Here is a 23217-nt window from a genome sequence, read left to right as displayed (position 1 = left end):
CTCATCCCATCCCCTTTTCCGCGTCCGTCATCTTCCCGGTTCTCTCCCGTCTCTTGGAGGGTCTGTCCCTCTCGCCTCTCCATCTTTCTTCCGCTGCTGTGGCGGATCGGGACGCGCTGCACAATCATCATTCAAATGCAGCGACGCAGGGCCGCCGTTACAAATCTCTGCCCGATGTACGCGTCCGCCAGGCCCGTCATGCACACTTCGTCAGGGTTCGGGTGTCTGGGATGGTGTGTGTGTGTGTGTGGGGGGGGGGGGTGACACCTATGTGACAAGACTGACATTGCGGCTGTGTGGTAGATGGGGTCTCCACGCTTTGCTGAGTCAGCAGATGAACATTGGCTGGGGAACATGTGGCAGGGTGTTCTGGCCGTCCTGCAGAGTGGCCGCCATATTGTCTACTACTAACTGTTAGTACTGTTAGTACTGCGATGTTAGTACTACTAACTGAGCTGCATGGTTTGGGTTTTTTTTAGAAGTTTCAGGTGCCACATGACCCTAATCAATTAGTTTTTCCCCAAATCCTCAGGTGGGCCCCCTTTCCAAGTCTGGACCCTGACACGGTCTTAGATTTAGGATGTGAAGTTTTCATGGGCTGCTTATCCTGGCTGATCCCTAAGTGGCCATCCCACCTGATGCTGCTCAGCCAATCAGATATCAGATCAGATGTGCATTGCCGATCTAAGTAGAAAGACAAACGAAAGAGGATAGAAGGAATAAATATTTCCTATTTTTGGTCTGATTAGTATTTCCAATGTCCATACAACGTCCAGAAGTCTAAAATGTCATCTGGCATGACTTCCTGTTTTGCCAAGTCAAGTTGCTGATTTCTATGCTTGTGATTGGCTGGCCACCAGCCCGGGCTGTACCCTGCCTCCCGCCCTAAAGCCAGCTGGGATAGGCTCCAGCCCAAGCGGCCTGAGCCTGGCGGGCGAGGGGATGGCCTCCGGTTCCTCGTGACCTTGAAGGAGATATTTAGCTGGAATATACACCCCCCACCCCCCCCCCCATCCAATCTGTCTGAGTAACTTTACCTCTTCCTTCCTCACTGTCGCCGTGCTCCCGCCAGACTCCTTATCTATTTGCGTGCCCTCTCATCTCCCCTCTTTGTTTCTCTTCTTTTCTTCTGGGCTCTTCTCTCCTCTCCGCAGCCATCTGTTTATCCAATATGGCCGCCTGCTCTCGGCTGGGAGCATTCCCAGGGAAGCAGACTTCTAATAGTTCCTCCTCAACTTCATGCGCCTCTGCTCTGCTTTTGCCATTTCTGCTTCATGCAGAGACTAGAAAGCGAGTGAAAAAGACGTGTCTGTCCCTAAATGACTAAAACAAACAGTGAAGCCACACTGGGAAATATTCCAGGCCTTTCCGTCCCTCCTCCGCCGCTATCAGCGTGATGACTAAACGTACGGGTAAGGTAGCGTGCTGTTTACACGTGCCGCCGACTCGGTTACGTCATCATTCGCTTTTGGGAAGATTAAGATGCCACGACTGTTACCAAGAAGGAAACACTGGGAATCTGGGAAGGACGAGGCAGATGTGCGGCGATAAAGGAATCATTGCTGCGAACGTCCTCTCCGCTAACTCGCTGTTGGCTGGCGTGCGTGTTGACAAGCGCACGTCCTGCCTCTTTATGAAAGGCTGTGGAAAGGGAGGCGTGCTGAAAAGGGAATTGACTGAGGAAGGTGAGACGTGTCCCCCTCCCATTGTGTTTGTGGGGGGAGTCAGGCCGCCATCCCATATTGCTGGAACAATGGAGGCCAGAGTGTGGCGACCGTGAGTCACGCTGACTAAGTCGGGCCAATGATGCTTGTTTATGTAAAAAGCCTAAACCTCTGGGACCTTTCCACTTACTTCATCAGTGAGTACTACTTCAACAAACTACTGCGGCTGAAAACACTCATAATGAATAATAATAAACAAAGACCAATAAAAGCAGAAGCTTCTTATTTTCATTCCTTTCATACTAGAAGGAAATCATCCTTCAAAAAATGATATATATTGTTATTATCATTCTAATGGACTAGTATTATGCACAGCACGGTGGAGGAGTGGTGAGCTTGTGGGCCACACAGTCAGGAGATGTGGAAGATCGGGACTGGATCTCCATCTGGCTCCGTGTTGTGTTGCCTGTTTGTCAATATGTGCCCTGTGATTGGCTGACCACCGGTCCAGGCCGGGCCCTCCTCCTGCCCAAAGTCAGCTGGGATAGGCTCCAGCCAAATACATATGAAAGATATTCTGCCTAATTGTAGACAGAATGAATAAATATCCAAGTTTAATCTGCACGCCGTCACAATCCAAACACGACCAAGACAAGAACGCTCAGTGACCCAAACATTCTGTGATGTCTCCACCCACAGCAAAGTCCAACTCCTAAACACCTGGAAGGAACCCCTTTGTCAGCTGGGCCAGACATGGACTGATGGTGGACTTGCATCGAGTATTGCAGCCATTCGCCACGTTTGGGATGATGATGCCCCCCCCAGAAAGGGGGGGGGGGGGGGGGTGTTGTCTTCCAAAGGTCCCGCTAATGGCTGAAATGCCCGAGTCCCGTGACAGGCAAACTCATGGGAAGTAAATCTTGTGTTGGCAGACATCGCATACACAGTACCCCCCCTCCCACCACACCCCCCCCATTACCAAAGACACTCTTTTGTTTTTACCGTGCCAAAAATAGTCCAGGCGTAATGTGTGAGTGAGACATGAAAGTATATTTATAGTTCCCTAAAGCTCCACACCTCTCCTGTGACAAACTTTTTATTCTACCCTGCTTCCTGTCTTTGTGGTCCCTGCCCACCCCCCCTCCACCACCACAACCATGCTAGGATGAGCTCCCAGGTCCTTCCAGGGAATACCACTGCTGCCAGTGGAAAGGACGTGTTTCTCTTTGCAACAACAACAACGAGTACATGTTCTTGCAGTGTGAAAAGGACAAATAGTATTTCTCTTCACAACAACAACATGGTAACAACGCGTCCACTGACACGCATCCAGCAAGTTGAGGAAGCTGAGATGGCATATTGGTCTGACTCAGTGCTTCCCAAATAGTGGGGCGAGCCCCCCTGTTGGGGGTCAAAGGGGACGTGAGAGAGTAGGAGTAATTTCAGTGTTAGTGCAGACTGCCACCATGTACAAAGTTATTGTTTATTATTATTGCCGTACTGATGAAGCAATAATTGTTATCAGTTTATCAACAGTATTTGAAATCAGAGGGGCTTGGAAACCTTTTGGGGGGGGGTTGGGGGGAATGACAGAAGCAGTTGAGAGCCACCGGTCTAAGTGTACAACACCGCACGCCCATTCAGTAGAATTAAGAAAGGTGGAGAAGACTTCCATTTAGCACGCAGGGCTCTATGGACCTAACTAAGGATTCTGATCCAGATGAAGCCAAGACCGGAGTGACTTCATCAAAAATGATTCATGAAATACCAAAATAGTTGTTGATTAACTGGAAAAAGGATTAACCACGGATTCATGGGTACTTGGGTACTGTTGGAGCTTCTTGGCTTTCCCTGGCAGCTATCATGCGGGGGTCAATGGATTCTCCTGAACATGTGAGGAGCGTGGTTCTCCACCTCCTCCATGTGGAAAGAGATCACGTCTGTTCTGAATTGGTGCTATAGAACTAACATTGAATTGAACGGTCCGAATGGTCCAAATGGTGAACTGCACTTCAGCATCACCCACATTGAAAGACTTTTTTCAATGCCTCTTGAGTTTAGATTGCTCTCCAGACAATTAGGCGTTGCACTACCCTGCAATTACTGCTGTCACCTGGATCATGCCCCACCTATCTCGGAAAGAGGAGGGTTTTTGGGTGTCCGGCTCAGGATTGTCCTCTACTGAGCTGAGGCCAGTCCCTATTTGTAATGGACACGCGACTCAGTGGCTATTGAGCTGCGGTAATATGTGGTGATTAGAGGAACACAATGACATCACATTCCGCAGCTAATCAGGGAGCGGCACACACAAGTGCTCGTGGTAATTGAATTACATGAAGGGTGTATGAAATGTTCATTCAAATCTAATGGGCAAAGAGAACACGATGATTAGCTGTAGCGACACCTGGCAGCTAGCCTGTGTGTGTGTGTGTGCGTGTGTGTGCGTGCGTGTCAGTGAAGTCCCTGCATCCCAGCTGAATGCAAATGCAAAACTCCAAAAATGTCAATAGCCGCGACCCGTCGCATGCTAAATGTCAACATGTGCTTTCAAGGACTTGGTAATTGTGTCCTTTGAAATAACAACAACAATACGTGTAATGCACGGCTTATTTTCCTCATCTGGAAATAAAATTCTATGTAATACGTGGAGGTCATTTTACAACTGGCCCCAATCCATCAATATGCATCTGCGCCTTTGGCAATGTGCTATGTCAGACAAAAGCTTGAGACAATAAGAATAAAAGGAGTCGAGCACAGAACATCAGCCGAGCGACGCCATGTTGCTCTGAAAATGAACCTTCACTCAGAGCGACAGCAAAGCCGCTTTTATGTGCGCACTTGAATTTCTCCTTTGGGCTCTTTGTTGAATCTTGCCCTTGAAAAGTCTATTCATAAGGTTTGCGTCCTCTCTGATTTTGTGTCAGTCAACCTGTTAGGGACTCATAAATCTGCTCTGCTTGCATTAAACGCTAATAAATACGTGTATACTGATGTTGCCAGATGTTGTTGCGTTGCAGATTGCTCGGGTCAATACAGAGAGCCGCTGTCGTTTATTTGCAATCCAAGTGTTGGTGCAAGCTGATGAAGTCTGATCATCACAGACACAAGGTACTTTCAAAGCTACTCTGCGGCTCTCTGATAGCCTTAAATGCTTCTGCGTTATCAAGTGGCTTTTAAGAGGCGCTGCATTGTACTGATGAACAAGGCCCCTGGCAGATAGGACCAGAATTCATGCAGAAATCCCAACAATCCAATTAGTATGCCTCAAGAGAGTAGGTGAGCGTTTGTAGCATGTAATAATGTTAAGCACTGAAGGGATGGCGGCTACCTATTATGCAGTACAAGCTGTGAAGTATGTGCTGATAAATGCAGTACTGATGGCAACAATACAACAGACAGATGCATCTGCAGTCAATATGCTAACCGGTGATAGCTCATCCCAGTCAGATCAGAAGAATCACTCATGGGCGGATAAATCCCCCGGACGGTGACCCCTTGGAAAAGCCCGTAGCCAAAATGTGTCATGCTAGGTAAACGTACGACTACTGGCTGCTGAATGGTTGATCAGTCATTAGGACAGTCACCCCCCACCTCCCCAGTGAATTCATGAATTGGTGTTGATATGACATGTAAGAAGTAGAAAAAAGGCCTGAGAGATTGAGGGATTGCTCATGGACTGTCTGGCAACTGTCAATGTTGACAAGATGTGGAATTCCAAATAAGTGGAAAAAAGTATTACAACTGCAAACTACTGACTGACTAAAACTACTAAAAAGTAAATCCCGATCTAATACTGCTATCCAATGAAAGAAAATGAGTATCTGATAGAAGCCCTCCAATGCGATCAGTCCATTCCAGACTCAAACATTCAAACAAAGTAATGGATGTTGGTCGTGGTAGTACTAGTTGTTCAAGTGCGGAAATACTTTGCAGCTTGTCATGCTTTCCCGTGGTGGCACAGAAGCAGAGGAGTTTAATATGACCAGCCGTGCATTTGAGGGTTTTGAAGTCTGGCTCCCTCAAAGTCCCAAATATTTGCAAAGCATGAAAACTACGTAAAGAGTAATATTGGCTCTAAATACCGACTGTTGCTGACTAATGTTATCAAATATGTTATTTGTGATATCAGCTCAATATCAGCAGCAGCCCGTACTCGAGGCTGCCCCAGTGAAAATGTTGTATCGGGACACCCTTGTAAATCTAGGTTGAGTTCAGGTGATTCCAATAAAAAAGTATTTTTTTGGACTCTCACAGGACCATGCACACCCACCTTGAGTTCACGGAAGAAGATGCTGCTGCGAGCCCACTCCACGATGGAGAAGAGTGTCTGGTCAGCCATCTTGCACATGAGTCCGAAGGTGTTGAGCTTCTCGTGCTTGCCTCGGCTGGCCTGCTCCTGCTGCAGGTAGGCCAGGATCTTTGCTTGAATCTGCGGCTCGTCCGGTTCGCACTTGAGCAGCTCTACGATCAGGTGGGGGAAACTGGGCGGTGAGCCCGACTGGTAGGCATCGGCGTAGGCGTAGCCCATGATGGACTCCGGGGAGCTGGTATACGGGTCTGGGTACTCGGACTTGATGGTACGCGTGCCTTGGAAGTGTCCGTAGGCCGTTTGATAGCCCTGCAAGCTGCCTGCATGCGGCGGCATTGCCATGCTGACAGGCGAAGTCACGAACGGGCTGCGGTCGTAGTCTGTGGGGGGTAAGGCGGTGGCATGATGGTGGTGGTGATGGTGGTGACTGGCGTGGTGGCCGGCGTGGTGGCTCAGCGGAAGGCCCTTGGAGGCGGCCGAGTGGATGTTCTGGATGGCTGATGAGATGGTGAGGTCGGTGGGCACGGCCTGCATCACCTGAGTCATGGCCTCGATTTTCAGTCCGTTCGCCCGAATCAGCGCCTTCTTCTGTTGCTTTAGGGCCCGGTCGCGTTTGTACATCGGGCCAAACTTGTTGCGTCCTCCTCGCATGCGATCCGCTCTCACGGCTAAAAAGGCAGAATAATACAAAAGAGGGAACGCTAGTGAGTAATCACCATAACACTTGGGTAGATTCCGAGTGCTGCAGTATAGAAATGGAGTGACGTCAGTAAGGAAAGTTCGGAATGATCTAAAGTGTAATGTTTACAATTCTGTCTTGAGGTCAGACTCGGATCAAGTCAAGACAAAATAAGTCTCAAAATGGCCAACATTACGGAAGGGCAGTCAACATTTGTAATTCCTATGTAGGGCAAAGGTTTTCCTGCAGCGATTATACTTGACATTGTTGACTCTGAAAGCGCACAGGTCTAACAGATAGCCAAGTTACTCATTGACCAGACACACAAACCATACAAATGAAAGACATTGGCAGGAACATGAAGATATCTTCTTAATAACGTCTCACTAATTCATGACATGGAAAAGCTTCACAACTGGAGGCTGGAAATGAGCATACGGATTCTCCCCCCATGCCACCCTCACGTGGCGAAGTGTGTACAGTCGTGTTTTTCTAATGACGGAGACGGTTACACGGGGGACTGCTACGTGTGATCTGGCTGACTGCCACCAAGGCGAAGCTGCTCCGCTGCCTCCCAGTTGGGGGGTGTAGGAGTTAATTATTCATACTTAATCACCCTTTACTCCGACCACCGTGCAGCGCAAATACTGGGAATACAAGAGAAAACCTCCTCGCAATTGTAAAGTCATTTGTCATTCTTCTGTACTACCCCAAGGTCTTGCCCCCCCTTTGGGATGCTGGTTCCTGGGATGTCACTGTGACTTCGTCGGAGGTAGATTCCAGTTCCTAGTGTCGTAATAGATGAGTAAAAGAGCACTTGAGAACTACTAAAGATTGGGTGTGGAGGACTGGAAAGGATGTGCCCCGTCCCGCCCCCTCCCACCCCTTGACATGCCGTCCAAAGCTGCCTTGGGAGGGATTTTAATGACCTCCGTTAGAAAAGTGTGTGTCACTGATTGAAGCAAGAAAGGCGCTAAGACACGCTGACACCCTCTGATACGCTCAGTCCAACACACTTGATCCCACACGGAGATGGCAGCAGGAATTCTCATCCTCAAAGACTTTGTAGCGCATACAGAGTGAATAACGCCGACTGACACAAGACGCCGACGCTGGTGCTGCCAGGGATTCTAACCAAATATTGAATAAGGATCAATCAGCGCCTGTGACCAATGCGGCCATTGAAGCATTCGTGGCTGGCCAATTAATGAGCCGGGGAAGCCATAACTGGTTTTACTGGGAGACAAAAAGGCGGAGATGGCCTTCTTGCCACCCCCATTATGAAAGTAAATATTATTATTACATGTCGCATACTGTATATGGAAGGAAGGCGCCATAGACAGTACATGACAAAGTGTCTTGAAGTGTGTTTGTGGATGAATGTAGTATTATATTGGGTAGTACTTACAACTCTTTTTAATGTACAAATATGAATATCCGCCACTCATATGTCAAAGATGTATTCATATCCTTAGTCGGTCATGAAAGCATGAAGGGAACGGCTGCTGTATATTCCTCATCACCTTTTCCACTTTTCCACTCACAGAGTCCCTGGACACACAAACATGCCCCCACGCGTGCACGTGGCCCCCAGCGTTTATGTCCTGTGATTTATGGTACTTTAATATACAGGAATATTAAGTGCATGCAGGTGAGGATCCCTGTCGCTCGCCAGCATATTAATGGTTCCCGCACAGCCTTGCTGACACCCTGTTTGTCATGTCGGGGCCCCGGCCCCTGCCCGGGATGCGCCCTATCCCGTGCACATACATGAATGCCTATGATGTCTATGCATAAGTAATGGGACAGCTGATGGTGACAAATCAAAGCCAGAAAGATGCAGAATGGCAGGAGATAAAAAAGGTTGATGGAAAGATTGTAAATTGTCTGTTGGCTGTGTGTATGCCTGGGAGCGTTTTTTTTTTTTTCGGGGGGGGCTTTCAATGCACACCTGGACACTGCATCACCTACTACATATATAGATTTCCAATTGACAGCATTTAGCAAAACCAAGGTTAGCGTCAGTAAATAATAATAATAATAATAATAATAATAATAATAACAATAATAATAATTATTATTATTATTGTTGTTGTTATTATTATTATTATTATTATTATTATTATTATTATTATTATTATTATTATTATTATTATTATTATTATTATTATTATTATTATTATTATTATTATTATTATCATATATTCATTAAATGAACTATACTTTGTCAGCTCAAGCCTGGAATCAAACGTTAGGTTGAATGACAACCAGTGTTGAGCAAATAACTTTGATCACTTCTAGTTACTAGTTACTTTATCTCCAAAGTCATGGATTACTACTTTAAAAAGTAATACTTTTTGGGTTACTAGTTACTGTCCCCAAAAGTCATGGATTACTACTTTAAAAAGTAATCATTTTAAGTTACTAGTTACTTTACCCCCAAAAGTCATGGATTACTACTTTAAAAAAATAAATCTTTTTTAGTAACTTGTTTCCCCCCCACCCCAAAGCCACGGATTACTACTTCAAAAAGTAATCCGAGTTAGTAGTTACTTTAAAGTTAATTAATTAAGTGTAAAAAGTAATCCTTTCTAGTTACTAGTTACTTTACCCCCAAAGTCATGGATTACTAGTGTAAAAAGTAATCCTTCCTAGTTACTAGTTACTTTACCCCTAATGTCATAGATTACTAGTGTAAAAAGTAATCCTTTCTAGTTACTAGTTACTTTACCTCCAATGTCATAGATTACTAGTGTAAAAAGTAATCCTTTCTAGTTACTAGTTACTTTACCCCCATGGTCACAGATTAGTCATCCTCGATTAGCGCTTTTCTGAAACTAGTTTTTGGTAGCTTCATCTTGACACAAAATATTTTTACATTTTAATCCCACGAAAAATGTCATTTCTTTCTCAGAGATTTTCTCAGAGAACTGGAAACAGAGCAGACGACCCCAAGGGTCAAAAATCAACAAACGAGCGAAGCAAAATAATCTCTGCTGCATTTGGCCGTTGCTCATTTCACGTATTGATGCAGGATGCTGCATCAGCCAGGAAAAGATGACAGCCCTTTCGGCCTTTTTCATCCTCCCTGCGGCCGCCTCAGCACCGTTGGCCTTTTCATCCGTAGCTGCTATTACCTATTGCTGTGTGAGTGTGTGTGTGTGTGTGTGTGTGTGTGTGTGCAGCGGTACGGAGGATAGATGTGTATGTGTGTGTGTGTACGTGTGTGTGCGGAAGTCGTGTCCGCCTTCCTGCACAGAGCGGTGCTTCAGTGGCTGTGGCAGGCGTCGGCCACCAAAGCGTCTGGGCCCTGACAGGGTGCCGCAGGGCCCGTCGTGCCCCCGAGCTAAAGCGGGGCCGAGCAGAGCAAACACCCCCCCCTGGAAAACACCAGGCTGGGACTTTGTGCCCAGCGGCCATTGACAATTAAGAGCCATGAATTCCACCTCGCTTGGCAGATGGAAGGGAAAGGCCTCCGGAAAGATTTTAGTTAAGCAGTTTTTTGTTGTTGTTTGCCCCCCCCAGTCTGTGATTCTTTAAGGCGCTGGGTGACGCTAAATGTATAATTCACTCTAATCACTGAAGACGACTTCCGCAACAAAGGTTCCCTGCTAAGTAGTGGAACTCTTCTTCTACAGTTGTTGTAGGTGACCTCTGGTCAAGGTACGGATGGAATCAGTGAGTAAAAGCCACCAGTGATTGTTATCTTGGAACAATCCCCCCCCCCCCATCCTGTCATCTTGTCACTATCCGACATAGCTGGCTCCGAGCGGGCTTCTGAGCCGCATTCAAATTCAACAAAGGCCGAGAAGTGGCCGGCCAAAAGTATCATCATTACCATTCTTGCCCTCATGCCAACTTTTGTAGGTTTAATTCCCCGTCTGGCAGGGTTGAAGTGCAGCTACCAGATACCCCCACACTCCCCCCGAATCCCGTCTCAAACACTAATAAGCATCGCTAGCTTTCAACACGGCGGTTTCCTGTCACGGAAAGGTCTCCCCTGGTCACGTGTTGGCGTTTATACCTTTACTGGCAGGTGGGTTTATTGTCAGAGGAGGCTTCTTCACACCGTGGACCCACCCATGGACCCACCATGGACCCATCATGGAGCCACCTTGGACCCACCATGGAGCCACCATGGAGCCACCATGGAGGAACACTTTCAGGCCAAAACACGAACGTCATGAACTGAGCTACGCTGACTTCATGGAAAAGGACAGCATTGTCATCTGAAGGACTTAGTAAAACACCTGGTGGACGTAAAACCTTCTTCCATGCAATCATATTTTCCTGCAACGTGGAGCGTGGGTAATTGCAAACAGGCAAGAAATTCTGAAGAGTATATGATGCTGAGCAAAGCACGACCGCCGCTTGCTTTTTCAATTCTGCAGATGTGCACAACTTCTACGCCACTTTTTTATCCAGCGCTTTCTTCATGAGGGCAGCCACGCGCACCCGGACTTTTGCACCGCCGCCGGACGCCTGGTGCCGCAGAGCAAGGCATACGTCTGAGCTGGCCACAAGATTAGGTACAGCTGCAGCGTTGTTGTGCCCCAACATGGAGAGCATGCAGGACAATGGCTCTAAACCAAAACCCTCACTGGATGTATTCCAAGACAAGGCCAGCTCTTCTTGCTGCCTAGTTAGAGTACTTACTAAGTACGTACTTAGTTACTGTGTTAGTAGTTAGACAGCAGGGAGTTACGTTATTGGTTTTTATTATTATTTTATTATTAGTTAGTAGTTTATTAGTTAGCTAGTTATTAGGCCTCATGTCATTAGTTAGTTAGCTATTATGTTATTAGTTAACTATTACTACGTGTGTGTGTTTTCTGTTTTACAGTACAGCACTATGGGTACTTATGGGTAGTTAACTGTTGGAAATGTGCTACATAAATATATTTGACCGAGTTGGTTATTAGGCATTATGTTATTGGTTAGTTGGTTATTATGTTATTAATTACTTGGTTATTGGCCATTATGTTATTAGTTAGTTATTATTTTATTAGTTGGTTATTGGGCATTGTGTTATTAGTTAGTTGGTTATTATGTTATTAATTACTTGGTTATTGGGCAATATGTTATTAGTTAGTTATTACTTAGTTGTTATTATTTTATTAGTTGGTTATTGGGCATTGTGTTATTAGATAGTTATTATCTTATTGGTTGGTTATCAGTTAGTTGGTTATTATGTTATCAATTATTTGGTTATTAGGCATGATGTTATTAGTTAGTTATTAATGAGTTATTATTATTATTGTTATATTAGTTGGTTATTATGTTATTAATTATTTGGTTATTGGGCATTATGTTGTTAGTTAGTTATTAATTAGTAGGTTATTATGTTATTAATTATTTGGTTATCATGCATTATGTTATAAGTTAGGCATTAATGACTGAGTTATTATGGTATTAATTGGTTATTAGTTAGTTGGTTATTATGTTATTAATTACTTTATTAGGCATGATGTTATTAGTTAGTTATTAATGAGCGACTTATTATGGTATTAGTTGGTAATTAGTTATTATGTTGTGAGTTCTTATTTTTATCCTTTCAGCTTCCTCTCTTTACACGTGGCCTTTTTGCTCTGTTTGTTTTTATCTTTTTGCTTTTATTTGGACAATGTACTGCAGGCTGAAAATGGACCGTGGGCCACGCTTTGAACACCCCTGGTCATATAGGAAATATTCCAAACATAAACATATAGCTTCAGTTGCATAGGGAAGGGAAACAAAGGGAAATTGAGAGGATAGATATATAGTATATATAATATATAGTATATACAGTATATATAGTGTATATAATATATATAGCATATACAGGCATTTAGTATGAATAACCCTACAATAAAGTGTATTATTCGGCAGTAATATAGCGATGATGAGTGATATAGTGTAAAGGCCGTGTGCTTCATGGGAGGAACCCTGCGTGTTTATCCCAAATAAGAACACACACATCCTGCAGGGAGGAAGAAGGAAAAAATGCTCCTCCGACTCCCTTTGGCGTCTGAAATGTTGTAAATGTGAGAGTGTTGCTTTACCTTCCAGCTTCATGCCCACAGTGAGGCACTTTTGAAAGCGGCAGTATGGGCAGCGCTTCCTCTGGGTCTTGTCAATCTGGCAACTCTGGTTCTCGATACATGTGTAGCGCTTGTTGTTCTGCACCGTGCGCTTGAAGAAGCCCTGCGGAGGGAACCAATTAACATGTCAACCTGCTTGACCCCGGCCATTTCATGCTAATGCACCCATTCACACACACGCACCATCTACACACACACGCACACACACACCCCATCTACTCGCACACACGCCATCCACACACACACACGCACACACGGCCACAGTTACACGGTTCATAAAAAGCCAGTAAGAATTAGAAAGTGTTTTAAAGCACATATGACAAGTGTGCATTCAAATTCAAATTCAAATTCAAATTTGCTCCAGTAAGGCAATGAAATGTCGAATTACTGCAGAAGGAAGGACGGGTGGACGGTGAAAGCACGGAGGAGGATTTCCTTCAAGCTAAAAAGAAAGCGGCGCTGTGGATGTTCTGCCTGAAAAAGAATATCCACCAAGAATGCGTCCCGCCATATGCAAAGATTTATTGGAAAGGAAGAAACGCTGGCGTGGTCCCGTCCAGGGAAGAAGGGATCTTTTCATGGTTGCCCTCCGGGATGTGGCATTCAGGGCAAGTCCGCCAACCTCCAACTTCAGCTTCATTGGTTTGCTGATGTCGAGCCCATGCCGTAACCTTTGACCTTTCTGCAAAGTCCTAGAGTTTGAAGCCCCCCGTTGCCGTGAATGAAGCAACATTTTCCAAGCGATCACATGACCATAGACCACTTCTAGTCAGCCTGCTTCATGGAGCCCATCAATGGCCGGCTGCGGGTCAATATCGATATTATTCATCTTTCAACAAGGATATACAGACACCCCCCCCCCCCAGCAAGTGCTTGTAGCATCTCAAGGCTAGTGTACAGAATCCAATCTATAACATCTGCTTTGAATAATGACGGCATAGGCAAGAAATGTGCGCCACAGCATCGGTACTGTTTCCTGCTTTCACGACAGCTCGCATGAGCAGGGAGACGTTCACCTTGCTGGACCAAACGGGACAAAAAGCTCGCTGACGGAGCACCACGCCTTTTGCACGGGAAGCCTTTCCCCATTCAGACGATGGCTGTTAATGAACGTGCGATGAAAGCCGCACACGCGGGGGAGGGAGACGGCAGCCACCCCAGCCAATCAACACGCAGCTTTGGGAACCATTCAGTCCCGTGATGCTCTTTGGATGGCCCGTTCATTCATTCATTCGGCAACCGTTCATCAACCGTTTATCAACCGTTCGTCAACCGTTCGTCAATCGTTTGTCAACCGTTCATCAACCGTTCATCAACCGTTCATCAACCGTTCATGTTCATCAACCGTTCGTCAACCGTGCGTCAATCGTTCGTCAACCATGCGTCAACCATTCGTCAACTGTTCGTCAACCCTTCATCAATTATACAATGGCTATTTCATTCATGGCTTTTTCAGGTAAATATTGCAATATCTCAAATGTGAATATTTTCAAATGTCCTCCATGAAAGCCAAGTATTGGACGATGCTCCTCCGCATTTTACGTCTCGACATCTGTATTGCGTTCACGTCAAGCCTGGCAGGGTCGTACGGAAAGTCCTTAATATTATTTCTGGACTGGGTCTTCCCGGGGTGGACCCGTGTCTTAACCTCCTTAACCTGGTCTACCTGGCCCAGGACTACTGATGGATGTCAGACTCGCATATTTGTAAAATTATATTTACATATCTTATGTACATTTCTTTTTTAAATCTCATATTTACATATTTAATGTATTCTCATATTTACATATTTAATGTACTCTCATTTTTACATTTATTTTTTAAATGTACTCTCATGTTTACATATTTAATGTACACTCAATCTTTTTTAAAATGTATTCTCATATTTACATATCTTACTTAATATGTACTTTTATATTTGCATATCTCATTTAATTTGTACTCTCATATTTACATATCTCCCTTAATATGTACTCTCATATTTACATATTTTATTTAATATGTACTTTCATATTTACATATCTCCCTTAATATGTACTCTCATATTTACATATCCTGTATGTACTGTCCCTCTCTGAAATAAACAGACATCAGCAAATAAATCAAACGTCAGTAAAATTATTTGTCTTTCAGCAAAACGTGTCGGCTTTGACTTTGGAAATCACTGGCCAACACGTTATAATAATAATAACAATAAGAAGAAGAACCATAGTAATAGTAATAATATTACTACGTGTAATTTATTAGTGCATTTGTAAATAGCCAAGGATATTACACATGACGGAATAAAAACAACTTTATGTTGCAGACCAAAGGGTTTGCTTTCCGTCTCAGGCCTAGCAGCCAGCTAGAGATGGATGGACTGGGAATGAGATGGATGGACTGGGAATGAGATGGATGGACTGGGAATGAGATAGATGGACTAGGAAACAACGTCAGTGTCAGACTGGAAAGATGCTAATGATGGGAGTGTTGTTGAATCCATTGGTAGCAACATGAGGAGCAACATGAGGAGCAACATGAGGAGCAACATGAGGAACAACATGAGTCCATGCCTTAGCAAAGTTGTGAGACAACTTTGAGATGTTGACTTGTGTCTCATGAATTTCACTTTCTTCTTTCTTCCTGGGGCCAAAAAGGGCAATACCCCCCCCCCCCCAACAACCAGCGAAAATCATTCTCTACAGCAATGTCCACCGTTTGACTCTGTTTGGAGGAGAACATCTCCACCATGCGATGGAGAAGCGCCACTCACCTTGCAGCTCTCGCAGGTGAGGAGTCCGTAGTGGTAGCCCGACACCTTGTCCCCGCACACGGGACACATCTCGTCCAGGTCTTCGTCATAGGAGTAGTCCATCATTTTGATTTGAGGGGCTGCAAGCACATGGGGGGGGGGTTATTTTTCAATGTGCAGACGGCGGAGGGATTGACCATCAGAAGGCCAAAAGAGGGAGAAAGTGGAGAGGATGTATTGGGCCTGTTAAATATGCTAAATATGCTGAATAGAAGAGAGATTTTTGACAAATGAAGACGTTCATCTTGTGCAAGCCGACAACTTGTTCCTTCTCTTTGCTGAAAGAAGCCCCCCCCAACGCCGAAGGCCTCGTTGGTGTGATAGCGTTTCACATTTGACGCTGGAGTCGAACTTTTTATCTCATCTCGGCCCGACGCAGACGCACCCGGCCAGGAGCGGAACCACACCAAATATCCTTCTCCGTTCCTCGATTATTTCCCGCCTTATTAGACCCGATTGAGTCCTCGACGTCGTTCGGCGAAGTCACGTGACATTTACACTCTTGGGAAAGCTTTGGCGGCTTGGATCCGAAACGCAAACCGGAAAGATTCGGCTTTAATTTGCCGTTTGGACGAGGCCTTGGCGCCCCCCCCCCCCCCTTTACATCCCAAAATATATATTCGATTATTGTTGTTTTTATTATTGTTATTATTAATATTATTATTATTATTATTATTATTATTATTATTATTATTATTATTATTATTATTATTATTATTATTATTATTATTATTATTATTATTATTACTTTTACTAATACTATTATCAACAGTAATTCAAGAGGTTGTGTGTTAAAAAACATTTTAATACGCCTTCACCTCAGCGGGGCCTTTTCTCTTTTTGCAAAGCAAAAACTCAAACATCGCGTGTACGCGCAGCCGTGCACAACAAATAATTATTGACACATTCATAATAATCGTCATGATAATCCTCACGATAACCATGGCAAATGTAGCCGTTTCCCGGCCATTAAAGAGAATAAGAGAATATCCTAAAAAGGAGGAATTGATTTTAAAATGCAGAAATGGTTTGATGGCGTTCCTCCAACACATCAGAATAAATCCGAATAAAAAGCGAATAAAAAGCGAATAAAAAGCGAATAAAAACAATAATTCCACCAATAAAAAAGTTTCCAGAGCTACCTCGCTTTTAGTGTCCCAACTAGCAGGCCGTCCGTTATCGGCTTCTCATAAAGTGATGATTGCCTGCTGATATCAAATCATATTTCATTTCAGATATGAGATGTGATATTACATATTAGATATTGTATATTATATACAAAATTATATGATATATGGTATGATAAAAATATATATTATATATACGAGATGATATATAATATGATATATATTATATACGAAATTATATATAATATGATATTTGGTATATTATAATATATAATATATAATATGGATGGCGTGTTTTTTTTCCACGGCGCCACCGAAGGAGGTGAAGATGTTTAAGGTGATGAAATGTGGGTGTAAAGATGCAGGCCCCCATGCCGTAAAATAGAATGAAATTCAGGGGTGCTGCCCCCCCCCATGACAGACCCACGCCACTACTCGGGTGCGTTGTGGTATTTCCCTGCAGCAAAGCCAGGACGAAGTTTAAGGGTTGCTGGATAAAAGGCCGGGCCCAAGTTGGGACAGTTGCTGGTTCAAACGCCACCGGAGCCAAAAGCGAGAGGCCAGTTTTGACGCACGTCCGTCATTTCTCTGCGCTTTGAAAAGTTATCGTGGATAAAATATGTCAGCCGAATCTGCGGTTATTCTTCTCTAAACCTCCCGACACGATCAGCTCCTTCTTGCGGTCTGAGGCCGCGAAAGGGGGACGGGTCTTACCGTGCAAGTTCCTTGGCATGTGTCCCTGGTCCCCATACGATCGAGAGAGCAGCAGCGAGTCCGTCTCGACTTTGGGCAGCATGTCAGCACCGCCGGCCTCAGCTCAGCGGGACGCTCAGACGGGCGGCTCTGGTTGTCCCCGTCCGGCCTCCCGACTATCGGACCGGACCGTGGTCTTCCCCGGGTGCCGAGGAAATTTACCAGCAGTATGAAAATGTCATTTTTCAACCAAAAAAAAAAAAAGTGACTGCACCAACCAGGCGCTGGACCGGTGCGCCTGTTGTGTTGTTGGGAGAGGAAGACGTGTTTTGCGGCACGAAGGAAGTTTCCTTGCGTGGGCTCCAGACGCGCTTCCACCGATAAAAGTGTTTGGTTTGAAGTCCGAGCCCTCTGCTGAGCTTAAAGTCGGACTCGGCGCGTCAAGCCGGACGGTCTAGAGATGTGGGGAGCGCTCTTCCTCCTCCTCCTCCTCCTCCTCGCCGCTTTGTTTACTCCCCACCCGCCAATCCCCGACTCGTGCGGTCCTCTGACGTCACAGTCCCCGTGTCCAATCGGGTCAGTAGACCGGGAAAGCCTGCGGGTCGACGCGCTCCAGAATCTCAGCTGTTGGATGCCGTCGGTGGTGGACTTTGAAACATCGGCCGGGTGGACGTGGCATCCTCCTTCCTGTGGGCACGTGCTGCTATTGGCACATTTTGCCTGCTGATGTTTCAATTCATCCAAGTAGGAATATAGAAATATAGAAACACTTTTTATTTTTTAGGGACACTTTTTATTGGCTGGCATCACTAGGCAAATAAAATACCTAGATTTGGGGGGGGGATGGATGGATGGATGGATTGATGGATGGATGGATAGATGATGGACGGATGGATGGATGACGGATGGATGGATGGAAAGATGATGGACGGATGATGGATGGATGATGGATGGATGATGGAGGATGAATGGATGGATGATGGATGGATAGATGATGGACGGATGGATGGATGATGGAGGATGAATGGATGGAGGATGGATGGATGATGGATGGATGATGGATGAATGAATGGATGATTGATGGTGGACTGATGGATGGATGGATGGATGGATGGATGGATGGATGCATGATGATGGCTGGATGGTTGACTGATGGATGGAGGATGATGGATGACAGATGGATGATGATGGATGATGGATGGATGACGGATGGATGGATTGATGGATGGATGATGGATGGATGGACGGTGGACTGATGGCTGGATGGATGGACAGATAAATGGATGGATGGTGGACTGATAGATGGATGATGGATGAACAGATGGATGGATGGTGGACTGATGGATGGACTGAGGAATGGATGCTGGATGGATGGATGGATGGATGGTGGACTGATGGATGGATTGACCTCAATGTCTACGTCTACGTCTACCTTTACTTCTATGTCTACCTCTACCTGGATGGTGAAGGTAGAGGTAGAAGTAGCAGCAGAGAGGCCAGATGGTAGGTAGGTAGGTAGGAAGGTTGGTTGGTAGGTAGGTAGGTAGAGGTACGTAGGTAAGGTAGTATGTTTGCAAAGCAAAATAGGGATGCTAAATAACTAAGTTAGCCTCCTCCATTGCTGGGAGGGGCAGGCAGACTGCTCTGGGCCGCTCTGTCCCCGCCCCCGGCTGCTGAACACCATCTGTCATTCCATTGGCTGATCTGGGCATGCACTGGTCTCACCAAGAAACGCAGCTTTCTGATTGGATGTTTTTATGTTCCCCAATACTAATATTTTTCAAGTATTAGTTCCAATTCATTATTCTTAAAAAAGTACATGTACATATGTACAGTATATTATGTATGTACATGATGTATATATATATATATATATATATATATATATATATATATATATATATATATATATATATATATATATATATATATATATGATAGAGGAAGTGTGTCATATTTCGTTAAGTACCAGGAAACTGTCCTCCCGAAAGAAGACTATTGCACAGCCGCAGTGTTTTGAGTGTGAGGCCTTAACCAAATTCAAATATGCTTGGAGAAGGGGCGGAGCCTAGAAATGACTGGTAGAGGATAAGTTTGGGGTGGGGGGGTGGGGGGGGTGCAAGTTAGATAAGGCCTTCAGTTCATGATAGCTGCTGGAATGATTAACCTGCAGGAGAGAGGGCGTGAGAGAGGGGTGAAATACATTGGGGGGCCCATGGGGGCATTCCTCAGGTCATGAAGTTAGCATAAACATACAGCAACACCGGCGTAGCCATATGCGGCACTCACATACTGAAATGGCAGTTGTACACGTACGACAGCGTCGTTTGTATTTAGAAAAGTCGCAGTGACACAAGTCAAACTTTGGACTCTTGGAATTAGACCCACCGACAGAAACGTGCCGAGAGCCTCTCGCTCTGTTTGCGTGTTTACATGCTAAACGGCGAGCTAGCATGAAGTTCAGGATCATTCATTCCAATTCCTTTGAGACTTTCCATTCTGCCCCGGGTCAACTTTTACTGGCTCCCGTCCGGCCTTTGGATGCGGGCGGCGTTGGCTTCTTGCAGGAAACTCAGTGTGTCAACAGTAAGTGTTGACATTTGGCTTTGGGAGATAAACCTCGCAGCGGATCAAACAAAGACTGTCCCCTTTAAGTGGACAAGTAAGCGTGCTTGTGTGCGTGCGTGAAGAAGGTCTCGGCGCTGCAACTCTGCTGCTGACAAGCTAAAGTGGAAGGACGCCGCTTTGGTTATCTGCTTCCCAAACGGCTGCAGAAAGATGAAAGTGAGGTTAGTCAGAAGGTTAGAGAAAACAAGCCCGCACATTTTAATGACGTCCGTCTCTACGAAAGCCCACCACCACTCCTGACAGCGTTTTCTCAGGGCGTCGCAGTTTGAAAGAAGGAAGCTTTCTTTACAGTGGAATCCATCCCCATTTCCCATAATCACAATTCCGACTTTTTGAAAGCATCATCAGGAATGGGCAACATAAATGTCTTCTTTTGCTACGATTTCATAACTCATGACTCAGTCTTTCAGAGGGAATTGATTGTGGGATGCTGATTATTGATTAATGGCCTCTGGAAGCGCTCGAAGGCGGAATAAGGTGCAGGGTTTGTGGCAACCAGGAGAGGCGCTGTTGTGTCCGTCTCAATAGGACTGCATGCACACTTCACATACCTTTGCACTGCACTTGGGGTAGGGTTAGCATCCTTGCTAAAGCCGAGGCTCACGCGTGGATGCGTCTCCATGGTTACCGATATGGCAACAATCAATGAGCAAGTTATAATGTGGGAAATTAATGAGAAAGTAAATGGGAGACGAGTGGACAAGAGCTGAAAAGGATCTCCGCTATCGACTTTTGTACTAAGCTTAAGAACCAAACAATCAATCATTTTTACAGCACAAACATCTGAGCGTGTTGGCACCATTTCAGTTGCACAAAACCGCACCAACCATTGGGACTATTTCATGTTTCATGTTTGATCGCCCAATAAAAGCAATACGGAAGAAGGCAAATGATCATTTAAGTGCACAAACAACCTCTGGTCTGTGCGACATATCTACGGTATAAGTCCGGGAATACGTAGCCTGGCCAAAGGACAAATAAAGCACCAAAGGGAAAGCAGCGTAAAATAGGAGAGCTTCCCGGCAAAAACGGGAGGTTTGATGGTTTGATGCTGCGTGCATGATACTGCTACCTGGCAACATGTGGAACCTTGATAATAGCGGTTTTCGTAGACAATAATGATGGCTATAAATAGGATGTCTTGGTTTTTAAAGGCTATCTTTTCAATTGAAGAAAGAATTTGTGTAGCAACAGTGTTGAAATCCAACGCTCATTCCCTAAATCTTTGGAAGAGCTGAATTGTAATCCAGAAAATGGCGAAAGAACTACAATGTATGGCTGTTTTACTTCTCCGTTCCAACTGTATGGTAGTCTCAGGAATATGCTCCACACCACATTCGTGGAAGCGGTCTCGGGGCATCACAGGCTGACAAAAATATGGAGGAGCGCAGTGACCTGCAGCAGGTCAAGGCCCAGGTCTTCCTCGCGTCTGATGAAATGTCAGTCAAATGAGAAAGGAGGACAGTAAAGCAGACGGTAAGTGTAATAAAGAGAGGTGCCAATCTAGGAATGTGTTTGACAGAAGGCAGGAAGTGCAGACGATGACGTCAGGATGAAAGATGGACAAAGACTAAAAGAACACAGGAAACCAGAGGGCGGAAGTCCGGCGTCCAACATCAGCGATAGGATGATGCATGGTTGGACATCCATTGATTTGGTCAAACATCAAACCCTTTTTGAGGTCATGTACTCAAACACACCAGACCAGAATTCCAATATCACACAATTATGCAAAATCCTGATTTCCAAGACATATATCTGCTTTTCCACAAAGATGTTTCCAACATGGCAGCTCCGGTGGCTTTGTGGCGAGGCTCAGCCTATTCAGCAGACGTCTGAGCCAAGATGTCCTCCTCTGTTTGACCCATGTCGTTTGTGCTCTGATGAGCACGGAGGAAACGTGAGGTTGGACTAAAAAACTCCAGAAGCTCCAGCCCAATTTAAGACGATGAAGTGAGGGAACTCAAGCAGGGAGACGTTAAAGAAGGAGCGCGAGGGAGTCCATCAGCATGAGAAAGTCGTCTCACACACTCAGCGTAAACATTTTTCTCAGAGAATGTCCTGGAATACACGCTGCGGTGGCTGCCATTTAGCAAGGCAACCGCTGCTCCGTCCGCACTCACAGGCCCACATCTGCACCCGCACATCTGGCACGCTGCAAATGATCATTCATGCGTCTCCTCCTTTCCAGACACTTTGACACCAGAGGGTGTAAATGTTACTCCTGCATGTCCAGGCTTCCTCCATCACAGCAATATGGCAACCCTACTTTGGTCACACAGACGCTTCTTGATGACACGTCGCAGCACCTAGTGACCAGAGACGCGCGGGGGGGGGGCGGCGGTGGGGGGTGGGTGGTGGCAGGTCAGGTTTGTCACGCTAATCTGAAGTCTAAATTGCAGACTTTGCACATTTCCTGATACCATGTAGGACACAATCCCAAGAAGAGGCTGCCGCAAGCGCCTCTTCTCCACTTAGTGCGCAAGCCCCACCTACCGTCTGAGTGCACTGAGCGAGTGCACTCAGTGACACTGAGAATGAATTAAGATGTAAACATCTTCATATGCAGCGGACGTTCGTTAATAATAATGAAGTCATGTTATTCATGTGTGCCTGTTTCCCTATGGTGCGTTCAAGGACCGCTACTTGCAGGATCTCAATGCTTGCTTTTAAGACATTATCAGTGCAGCATGAAGATGTCAATTATAGATCAATTATTGCCCACTGTGGGTGGAAGAGGGGTGGAAAACACAGCTTCTTTTCAGAGAGAAAAAATAGAAATAAAAATCATGTTTTAAAGCAAAAATCCAGGACTCTAAGGTCTCCCTCATACACCGTAGACCTTAAGTCGACTTTACGTACGGATTTATGTTTCACTACAAAGACCTGGGTTCCTGGGTTCTCCCCATGCGTGGCTTTTCTCCGGGTACTCCGCTTTCCTCCCCATTTTCCAAAAACACGTTGGCCGCTCTAGGCAGTTCATCGGTGTGAATGTGAGCGTTTGTCCAGGGTGCACCCTGCCTTTAGAGAAACTGACTCAGACCCGAAGCGAAGGCGGGACCCCCGTTCAACTGATGTAAAACTACAGCAGTACATTTAGAGTCGGATAAGAACGGAAGGCCCATCACGGCGTGATGATTTACAGCATATCACATGGAATGGATTCATCCTTTAGCCCCATCATTCATATTCATCACCCGAGCAGGTCGATTTGGATACATCAAGGCCGCAGTCAGTTTCAGA

The 23217-nt window shown here is 45.4% G+C and overlaps 1 protein-coding gene across 1 annotated transcript in view; it reads right to left on the bottom strand.

Moving 5' to 3' along the window:
- The window catches only part of nr5a2 (nuclear receptor subfamily 5, group A, member 2), a 52986-nt gene extending 35534 nt beyond the window's left edge, over nucleotides 1–17452 (bottom strand). Inside the window, exons 1-4 of the mRNA XM_058073029.1 lie at nucleotides 17368–17452; nucleotides 15488–15606; nucleotides 12694–12835; nucleotides 5935–6641 (exon numbers count right to left, since the gene is read on the bottom strand). Coding sequence (XP_057929012.1) covers nucleotides 5935–6641; nucleotides 12694–12835; nucleotides 15488–15606; nucleotides 17368–17449 — 1050 coding nt within the window. The 5' untranslated portion in view covers nucleotides 17450–17452. The remainder of the gene's footprint in view (nucleotides 1–5934; nucleotides 6642–12693; nucleotides 12836–15487; nucleotides 15607–17367) is intronic.
- Nucleotides 17453–23217: the final 5765 nt, after the last annotated feature.

Source organism: Doryrhamphus excisus, chromosome 5 (assembly GCF_030265055.1).
Source record: "Doryrhamphus excisus isolate RoL2022-K1 chromosome 5, RoL_Dexc_1.0, whole genome shotgun sequence".
Lineage (NCBI taxonomy): Eukaryota > Metazoa > Chordata > Actinopteri > Syngnathiformes > Syngnathidae > Doryrhamphus > Doryrhamphus excisus.
Note: the sequence above shows the minus strand (reverse complement) of the source record. Positions and strands in the feature narration are given on the sequence as shown.